Source organism: Leptidea sinapis, chromosome 18, assembly GCF_905404315.1.
Source record: "Leptidea sinapis chromosome 18, ilLepSina1.1, whole genome shotgun sequence".
Lineage (NCBI taxonomy): Eukaryota > Metazoa > Arthropoda > Insecta > Lepidoptera > Pieridae > Leptidea > Leptidea sinapis.
This window is the reverse complement of record NC_066282.1, coordinates 10,103,816-10,114,479: the sequence shown is the minus strand read 5'-3', so window position 1 is coordinate 10,114,479 and position 10,664 is coordinate 10,103,816. Positions and strand designations below refer to the sequence as shown.

Sequence of the window (10,664 nt, the reverse complement as noted above, 5' to 3'; positions counted from 1 at the left end):
TAATTTATATTTAAATATTTAAATATTTATTACTTTTTATAAATTATTTTATGTAATGTATGTAATATATAATATGATAGCCATTATATCGCCGACGACCTGTATAGCCGAGTGGCTAGCGATCCTGCCTACTAAGCTAGAGGTTCGAATTCCGGTAGGTGCAAGCATTTATATGATGAATATGAATGTTTGTGTCCGAGTCATAGATGTTTATATGTATTTATGTATGTTTAAGTAAGTATATTGTATTAAATATATCGCTGTCTTGCAACCCATAACACAGGCTACATGCATAATTTGGGGCAAGATAATTTGTGTAAATGTGTGTCGATATTATAATTATTGTAAATTGCCCTATTTTATTGAAAAGAGTGGCCGTTTCTTCTCACGAGCTCAAAGATTTATTCAATCAATCATAAACAGACCTTAAAGAACTACATACAGCAGTTTTGAGTTTTGACATGAAATATAAGTGAAAAAGTCATTTCTCTATTTAAAACTGACATTACTATATCGAAAGACTATATTTGATATTATAATAAGAATATTATATTATTTATACAATTATATTTAAAAAGCAACAAAATGATGTTTATGTAAGTCTTAGATTATTTATATTTAAGTATTTTCTTTGATTAACAGGGGCGTTAAGCGTTCACTTAATACAATAATTACTGACTTTATAATAGATTCAATCGTATGTAATAAAGGCATTTTCAGGGGGATAGGAATAGGGGAATCCCCCTGAGAATGTGAGCCTGGAATGGTCACGAAACATGAGGTTAAATGAATAATAATAATAATATAATATGAAACTTACACAAAGGCTTATGTAAAAATACAGCTACTATCAGATGTGTTTTAATCTTTTAAAATGTATTTTATTATTGTGTTCTCTCTTTTTTTATATACATAAAGGTGCATACTCGCAGGGGGCTCACGTGAGGGTAAAGGTTTTTTTTTTTGGAAAGGAGGAAAATACATTTAAGTATTGAAGACCCCGAAAGGGGGCCCATATGTCGGGCTCGGGTGCAAACACCCCCTACCGACTTAAAACCTCTGTGCCGATAGCCCTAACGGCTTTAACAACGAAACCGGGTGGGGGCTTGGAGGCTGAAAATATAGCTCACAGGCGCAGGGCCTCATGGAAGGAGACTCGAACCTCGGAACGATTGCTCGCTAGGCTGGACGGAGAGAAGATACTACCGATCTTATGGTAAAGGATATGGACATGGCAACACTAGGGGTCAAAAGATGCGTTGCCGCCCTTTAAGTTGGGAGTGTGAAATATGTTCTTGTTTTAGGTCACTTACATATTATTTCAAAATTCAAATATTTAAGGAATCAAACCAACTTATTCAAGGTAAAAAGTACCACCCATTCGAAATGTTATGCCTGACTTGAGAAGATCGGACGCAAGAAACTCAGCGCGTTTTTTTTTCTGCTTTCGTTTTAATATAATGTGTAGTTAAATTTATAATTAACCAGCCTGATGGTGTTTACTTCATTCTGTGGTATCATTAAGAAAATAATTTAGGTGATAGTAACCTTTACCAGAAACGTATTTTAACATTATTATATTAATATTTTTTGTGTGTTTTTTAATCATTTTGAATTTCGTAACATATTTGTTTTATACATTTTCTTGGATCATGTTGTAAAAGCATATAGGTATATAGCTCAATTTTATGACAATAAGGGACGAGACGAGCAAGACGTTCAGCTGATGGTTATTGATACGCCTTGCCCATAACAATGCAATGCCGATCAGGATTTTTGAAAAACCCAAAAATTCTGAGCGGCACTACATTTACGCTCGTCGCTTTGAGACATAAGATGATATATCTCATTTGTCCATTTATTTTACTAACTACGGCGCCCTTCAGACCGAAACACAGTAATGCTTACACATTGCTGCTTCACGGTAGTAATAGGTAGCGTTGTGGTACCCATAATTTAGCCGGCATCCTGTGCAAATGAGCCTCCCACTGGAAAACATACTAACTCAACTTAATAGAGTTGCAGGCATAACAAGTTTGTTTGTTACAGGAGGAAAGAGGAACCGCCGCTATCGCTTTGGGATAAAGTTAAGATCCATTTTGCTGTCCATTGGCGAGGAATAATCACATTTCTTACACCACTAATACTTTCGCCGATATTGTTTTTGTCTTCACCACCCAAGGTAAGTAAGAATGACTAATCTTTATTTGAAAAATACCAAACATCCTATATACAATTAGAATTTTTTATCAAAGAGGAAGAGAAATGACCGTACGGTTCAGTGATCACCGCCGCCCACATTCTCTTGCAACACCAAAAAAAACTCAGGAGTGTTGCCAGCATTTTAGCAAAAGTGAACGCGCTTTTTTTGGAGGTACTCGTATCGTATCGTCCTGGAAACACCGCAGAAGGAAGCTTATTGAGACATATGATGTCCAGTCTCATTTGTCCAGTAATTTCACTAGCTACGGCGCCCTTCAGACCGAAACAAAGAAGAAGTAATGCTTACACATTACTGCTTCACGGCAAATATAGTCGGCGTTGTGGTACTCATAATCTAGCCGGCTTCCTGTGCAAAGGCGCCTCCCACTGGTATGTATGTGAAGAATTATGTTAAGTTTAGTGCCTACTCGTCGGGCTGATTAGAATTTCGGATGTTCATTCTTTAGACCCAATGAGAAATCTCATGAAATGAGTACAAAGAGCGGTCCTTGAAATAAAACAAATTTACCATACAACAACTTCGCTCCCAAGTAAACGATACTAACGTACTATATGGCGCTACTAGGGAGTGTCAAAATTAAGTGCTACCATTTTAATGAAAGACGAGTAACTACCGGCCGTTCCCAATATCTACAGAAAGAGATAAATTACTACCTTCTACTGTCAGTAATTAGCTATCAATAATCTGAAGCTGTCCCAATATACCCGATAAGTCATTCTTATCGCCTTATATTGGGCCGCTTCAATTGCAATTTTCATACTTACTTCTATCGCTGGTAATCTATACTTCGTCTCATTGACAGACAGCTTGTTCGCATAAGGTGAGTTACTGTCGATTAGTTTGTTGGGACAGAAAAGTCAACGATAGTTACGATTTGTATCTCAAGTAGGAGATAGACTGAATATTGGGAATGGCCGTTAAAGATCTTTTGGTTTAAACCATGGTCTTATAATAAACTAGTGAAATTATAATATACGAACTAAGGTTGCAAGAGAAAAGAATATCTTTAACGGAGATATAGAGACAAAAAAAGGCATAAAAGGCATTAATTTTCTCTAAATTGATTCCTTTTGAATTCTTTTTGATGTCATTTCTAATAACTACTAGATACTACTACCGCTTCGGAAACAAATGACGGAAAAAGGTATCCAAATCTATCTTTATTATAACCGACTTTGATTGACAGGTCATAAATAGTCAGCCATGCTTGCAATTAGTTAAGATTGTGAATATAACGCACACATTGACAAAATAAAATTCGTCACGGACTATCGGGCTGTCGAGTCGTCTATACGTTACATTACATTAAAAGTACCAACATCATACTTTGCAAAAACTGATTTAGGTTTAGAGGTGGTATTGAGTAAATTCTTGTGTTCGTTTGGAACATCTAAGAACCTAATTGAATAAGTGTTATCAATATTTATACTTAAATCAAATTCAAATATTTTTATTCCCAATAGGATGTGACAACACTTATTCAAAGTCAAAAACTACCATCCATTCCAAAAAGAATGCCTCAGACCTGAGAAGATAGGGCGCAACAAACTCAGCGGACTTTATTTCACATAAAAAAACATGATTACAAACTAATATCTTATAATTAAACTTATAACTAAATAACCTGAGGGCGGTCGCTCCATTCCCAATATGTGGTATTAGAAAGTCATTTATGTTATAGTACCTTTTACCACACAAACGTTTTTTAACAACAATCAAGATGTTTCTTTAAATTTTCCTCTCAATGATTTTTTAGGACCTTTGTTATAAATAGCGTGAAAAGCATTGAATCTGCATTAAAGAAGTTATCCACAAAAATTTATAAACAAACTAGTTGACCCGACAGACGTTGCTCTGTATATAATAAACAAAATAATGTTTTTTATGAATTTGTCAATAATAGAAAATATGTCCATACAAAAAAGATATTGGAAATAAGAATAATTGCTTTAGATTGTAAATTTCCTCCCACATTGAGAACAGCCACTTCGTCAATGATGGGTGAATTAAACCTCCTCGTGTGCAACCGGTGTTCACCGGCAGGTGGTGTGGAATTCTAAGCCTAAATACTTTGCTGTCACTCTCAAACTTATGATTTATCAGACTACATAAAAATAATCTGATAGATAGTTAACAACTGTTGTTAATCTATCAACTTCAGTTAGCTAAAATTAAATTTATTTTTTACCTCCTGAGAAAGACAGTAAGATACTATAAAGATTCTAATTAGTTAGTCATTTTAAACTATTCTTTCAATTTGATTTCTGAACGATGGGGGAGACAGCAAAGGAAAAACAAAATTGTTGTTTCTATTTAATTCTGAGGCTTTCATATTTATTCACCTTTTAAACCTTCCCTGGATGTCCACAAATAATCCAAGACCAAAATTAGCCAAATCGGTCCAGCGGTTCTCGAGTTTTAGCGAGACTAACGAACAGCAATTCATTTTATATATATAGATTTTTGCCATTGCAATATGTTTGAATTTCTCAAATTTAATAATACTTTTTTTTTAAGCAATATCACTACGTCGCATATTGTCTATGCTTGATGGCTGTCTATTGGGTGTCTGAATGTATTCCATTGGTGGTTACTTCATTTCTGCCCATTATAATACTGCCATTAACTGATGTGTTAACTACATCTGAAGTTTGTGCATACTATATAAATGTGAGTATATGTTTCGAACTTAAATAGTCCTGACATATTTTTAACACGCTTTTACTGTAAGGTTATTAAAAAATAAAAGCAACCCGAATATTTATTTAATATCGTGTATTTCATTGAATTTAATGGCTAAGTTTTAATTTTTAATACGTGTGTAAGTAATTATTTTTAAATTAAATTAAATGAAATTTATTTAAGGTAAATATAATCTATAGTATGTATCTTGCAACTATGATAATAAGTACGTATATTTAGGGACAAAGTCGCTTCCAGTAATGTAACTTTGAATAATACATTTATTACTCATATAATCATATACCCTGCCATCGATTTCTGGATGGAGTGACCCACACTCTTCAGAGCAGATGCAGTTTTGTATTCGGATAAAGGCCTGGAAACCATCGACTTGCGTGAGCATGCCAAATGATTGCCAATTCCATGGCCAGCTGGAGGGCAAAACCAAAAATTGGCTACGAAGAAGCTGGGCGTCATAAAAATGACTCGGGAATACTTCGAGCCGGCCCACATTCTAGTGCGCACCCCAGTATCACCTCGATCCATTTGACCGCGTGCAACGCATAGTAGCTCGAATTGTCGGGAACCCAGTGTTTTGAGCGGCTGGATCACTTGGCGTTGCGTAGAGACGTCACTTCATTGTGTGTCTTCTACGGCATTGATCACGGGGAGTGTTCCGAAGAACTGTTTCATCTGATTCCTTCCGCTGCATTCCACCTTTACATGACACGCCCTAAATTAGGATATCTCATATCATTCCATCTGGATGTGTATCGGTTCTAAGCATTGCGGTTTTCAAGGAGCTCTCTTCCACGTACTACAAAGCTGTGGAATTTGTGTCTTACTTCCTTGTGCGGTGTTTCTGGGACGATACGACATGGGTACCTTCAAAGCGTTTTGTGATTCAAGTAGTCACTAGATCGTTACAAAGTTTGGTTCTCAGTTAAAGGAGGTTCAATTAAAATCGCAATATGCATGAACGAGGCATTATGTTAGGTGAGGATGGTTATACTGCTTGTGGTGTTTAGTGACAATGAGGCTTCTACAGAGTAAATGGGGCCCAAAAATGCAACCAGTTTCACGATGCACGTTATCCAAAGGGCGTTAGCATATCGTGACTCGCGTTGGAATACATTTCCCTAAAGTAAATCTGGAGTGTTCTAGACCATAGCAGTAAACCGCCATGTGCAGCAAGACTAAAAAGAAAACAAAAATAGCATTAATAATGCTGTGTCTAACGTTGACTTACTTAAAGCTGATATACTTGACGTTTTACGTTTATATTAACTTCTTATTGAATCGGGTTGGTATCAAAAAGCCATTGGCTTGCTTTATTGCAATGATGCACCTAGTTACGTGGTTTCTAAATTCAGGTCTCACCTCCTCCTCCTCCTCGCGTCGGTTTCCTCAGTACTGAGGGTCGTGATCATCTCGACAGAGTACTTTGTTGCGTATTATTTGCCGCCATCTGCCCCTATCGGATGCAGAGTGTAAAGCATCGTGGACAGTGGTTTCGAGGGCAGTGCGAATTTGATCGGTCCATCGCATGGGGCTCCTTCGATGGGCGATGTGGCCAAACCCTACTCAAGCTCTAGGACCCTACGCAAGCAGATGGTAGAGAGCCTAGTCACAATGCCCAGCCGTTTCAGGATCGACACATTAGTTCGGTGTGCTGTCCAAGCACACCATGTCCAGCACCACATTTCGAAGGATCGATTCGTTTTCGGTCGGCTTTCTTTAAAGTCCATTTCAGCGCCATATATGAAAATGGAAAACACCAGGGAAAGCACAAGATTGGTCTTGGTTTTTATGCTGACGGTTCTACTCTTCCATATCTTCTCTAAGTGACATGACGCCTTTTGCAATGTCGATCCTTCAACGAATCTCTCCCTCGCAAGAACCATCGTTGCAGATTTCAGAGCCCAGGTATTTGAATTTGTTGACCATTTCTAATTGTAGTGTTCCGGTAAGCTCCAACCTGCCAGACCGATCCACAAACATAACCTTAGTTTAAGACCTGTTTATAGCGAGACCCAGCTCAGCGCTGACGCTCTTCATCTTGCTAAGAAGTTCATGCATTTCAGCCTCGTTGGCTGCTAACAGAGTGGTGTCGTCGGCATAGCGTAAGTTTGTGAGTTTATGCCTGCCAATGTTGATTCCACCGCTCCAGCCGTCGCAGGTCATTCGTACGATGTACTCGCCGTATACGTTGAACAGGATCGGCGAAAGTATACAGCCTTGTCGAACCCCTTTTTCAAAACCAAAAGGACCCAAAGTCACCTGGTCAACCCTCACAATTCCTTGGCTGTTATAATATAATGCCTGGATCAGTGCTGTTAGGTGATTAGGTACGCCAAGCTCGCCAAGTACCCTCCACAAACAATCCCATTCCACGCAGTCCAAAGCCTTGCTGTAGTACTGCACAAAACACATTACCATTGGGGTGTCAAACTCATAGCATTTCTCCACCAGTTGTCGCACGTTCAGGATTTGCTCTCTGGTACCTTTTCCTTTGACGAAACCAGCCTGCTTCTGTGAGATCTGCCAATCGAAGTGATATCGAATCCGGCCGTTGATCACATGAAGCAATACTTTGCTGGCATGAGATATTAGATTTATGAATTTATCAAATACAGTGCAGAAATTATAATTTCCAAGCTTAAGGCTGTATTTTTTTCTTCTCGTCCTAAAATTTGTTTACACAATTGTGATCTATAACGTAAGATGTCTCTATATGAAAAACCGATTTTCAGGCTGTTTTTTCCAATGGATTCGGATGGTTCTCAAGGAAGGTTTTAGTTTATAATTTAATAAGTTTTTGGATACATTTTTCTATACATTAACGGTATTTGTTGTAGGTGTCGGAAAAATAAGCCGTCTATGAGCTTTCAACGAAGACGCTATCTAAACCCTTAAAAGAGAAAACAAAATAATATTTGGTGGAATGGTGTATTTTATATAGGTCTATAGAAAAGTCTGCAATGCCATATGTCTATCTCTTAAGGATAACATACTATACTCATATTAATACTTTAAAAATCGGCAATTATAAGGCGCTAATGTAAAAGGTGTTTAGACAAATGCGATATGAATACTTATCATTTTAAATAAGTTTGATATCTCTTTTAATCTTATCAAGACTCTTTTACGTCATATTATATGTGCTGGATGGATACTCACCAACAAGTAGCGGTAGTTGAAGGATATGATTCTTCAGAAATGCTTCGTTTTTAACAAATTCAATACGATTACACATTTCGGATGACTTTTTTAAGAAAATAAGGGACGAGACGAGCAGAATGTTCAGCTGATGGTAATTGATACGCCCTGCCCATTACAAAGCAGTGCCGCTCAGAATTCTTGAAAAACTCCAAAAATTCCGTGCAGCACTACAATTGCGCTCGTCACCTTGAAACATAAGATGTAAAGTCTTATTTTGTCCAGTCGTTTCACTAGCTACCGCGCCCTTTAGACCGAAACAGTAATGCTAACACATTACTGCTTCACGGCACAAATAAGTGCCGTTGTGATACCCATAAACTAGCTGGCATCCTGTGCAAAGGAGCCTCCCATTGGTAAAATTTCTTTCCGAATACTTACAACCTACATCTTATTTTTTTCTATGGATAGAATAGTCTGACTCTTAACGATTATATAATTCATATTAATTTCAGGATGCGCTGCTTATGTTCATAGGGAGTCTGATTCTAGCTGCTGCAGTAGAACAGTCAGGTCTCCACAAAAGATTGGCTTATGCTGCGATAAGATTCATTGGCTATTCCCATATAAGGTTTACTTTTTAATACATTAATTAAATGTAAATAAATCATTTGTAGTTTGAGTAAAATATTAAAAATAAGTTATTAAAAATTAACGTGTTTAAGGCTAAAATATTTAACCACTTTTTATGGTTTTAGTATACTAAGGTGATGCGATTTTGCATCGATATATATAATAAAGTAGTTCCATTCGAATGTTACGATTGGTTTTCCCAATGTGTGACAACTACAGGAACATAATTGCAGTTTTAATTTTTTATGTGCTGCTTAAAAAACCTGCTATAAGAACCTGCTTACTTCCTCTCGTACACCCTTTGATTTAGGACTTTCGTCAAATATTTTGCAATAGCAAAATTGTATAAATTAATTGCATAAGCAATATGGATTATTTTAAACAAAGATTCATTGACGGAAGCTAATTATTGGTTGTTCAAATTCAAATTCAAATATCTTTAGTCAAAATAGGATGTGACATCACATTTTTTCATAAAAATAATGTGTAACATTGTAAAATTGTACAATTAAACTTATTATTTAAATCGCTCGCCCCATTCCGAATGTGTAGCAGTCATTAAGAAAGTAATTTATGTTTTTATACCTTTACCACACAAACGTTTTTCAACAATCATTTTGAATATCGTTATAATTTTGTTTTGAACATTGTCTGGAATTTTGTTTAAAAACATATACATCGCCCCACAAAACACTAACTTGACTTAGCCGAGTAGTAGGTATTATAAGTTTATGTCTGTTCCTGGTGTTAACATTATGGTTATGACAGTTTCTAGCAAATTAACTTATGTGCCTATGTACATTTATTACATTTTCAAGAATATATTGAGAAGTTACCGTCAAGATGTTGGTTTCCTTAGATTTTGGTGTGAATGATTCTGTAGGACCTAGGTTATAAATAGCGCTAATAGCCCTCTTCTGCTGCACAAATATTGTATTAATATCGGCAGCGTTGCCTCATTGCAATATATCATAGGACATAATACTATGGAAATAACTAAAGAAAACTACTCGCACCGTATCTATGCCAGTTAATTGCTTAATCTTTTTAACTGCGTATGCTGCAGAACTAACGGCCGTTTTCAATAACCTATCTATCCTTAGTTTAACTTACAAGAGTTAGTCAAATCTATCATTTTACGCTTACTTACATTTCAATAACCTATCGACATAAAGCTATAACTATAAGAATATTGGACATAACTATGAATAGATAAGATCTTGTCATTAAACGGTGATAGCAATGTATCCGTAACTAGAGATACGTTATTGAAAACGGCCGTATGTCTAATCACCAATCCTTCAATATGGGGTTGCCATTGGAACTTATGTCATTTCGTAAATCATTATTATTAACCTACTGTAGTCTTGTTTAAAATGTCCGAACAGTAATAAAGCGACCTATTAGTTTTATTATAGAATCATTTCATTTAAATGTTTTAGTACAAGTTTACCAATGTATTAATGGAAAAGTTATTTGTTTGTTTGTCACTATAGGGTATTATTGAATCTTTCTATTTAACTCAGAATATTTTTTGAGTTTCTTTTTTTCAGGCTTTTATCTGCAATAAGTATTGTAACGTGTTTCGTGTCAATGTGGATAACAAATGCTGCAGCCACAACTATGATGGTTCCGATTACATTTGCTATACTCAGGGTATTTGAAAAGGTATGTTTTGTTTGTGCTAATGCTTCATGTATGTGTACTCCAAAATTCATCTCTATTAAAATATTATCAAATCTCACAACGTTGTCTAAATCAAGGCTTTGAATCCCGCGGCCTGTATTCAATCTCGGCATTTGCGTGATCCCGCATATTGAAAATATGCACATTTTAAAACACTGAATTTATCAACTCCACAACTTATTTACTTACATATTACTATTTAAATGAGATCAATCAAATTATACTGTTCTTTTTTTTCACAAAAAACACAATAACAAATTCTGAATAAAATATTAAGAAA

The 10,664-nt window shown here is 36.0% G+C and overlaps 1 protein-coding gene across 2 annotated transcripts in view; it reads left to right on the top strand.

Moving 5' to 3' along the window:
• The first annotated feature begins 498 nt into the window (after window positions 1-498).
• LOC126969551 (protein I'm not dead yet-like) overlaps window positions 499-10,664 on the top strand; it is a 36,908-nt gene continuing 26,742 nt past the window's right edge. The window contains exons 1-5 of one of the 2 annotated variants that reach the window (XM_050815060.1): window positions 499-596; window positions 2,050-2,182; window positions 4,742-4,894; window positions 8,581-8,696; window positions 10,252-10,366. In XM_050815060.1, the coding sequence (XP_050671017.1) occupies window positions 586-596; window positions 2,050-2,182; window positions 4,742-4,894; window positions 8,581-8,696; window positions 10,252-10,366 (528 nt within the window). In that variant the 5' untranslated portion in view covers window positions 499-585. The remainder of the gene's footprint in view (window positions 597-2,049; window positions 2,183-4,741; window positions 4,895-8,580; window positions 8,697-10,251; window positions 10,367-10,664) is intronic. The other variant, XM_050815061.1, reaches the window with a different exon arrangement.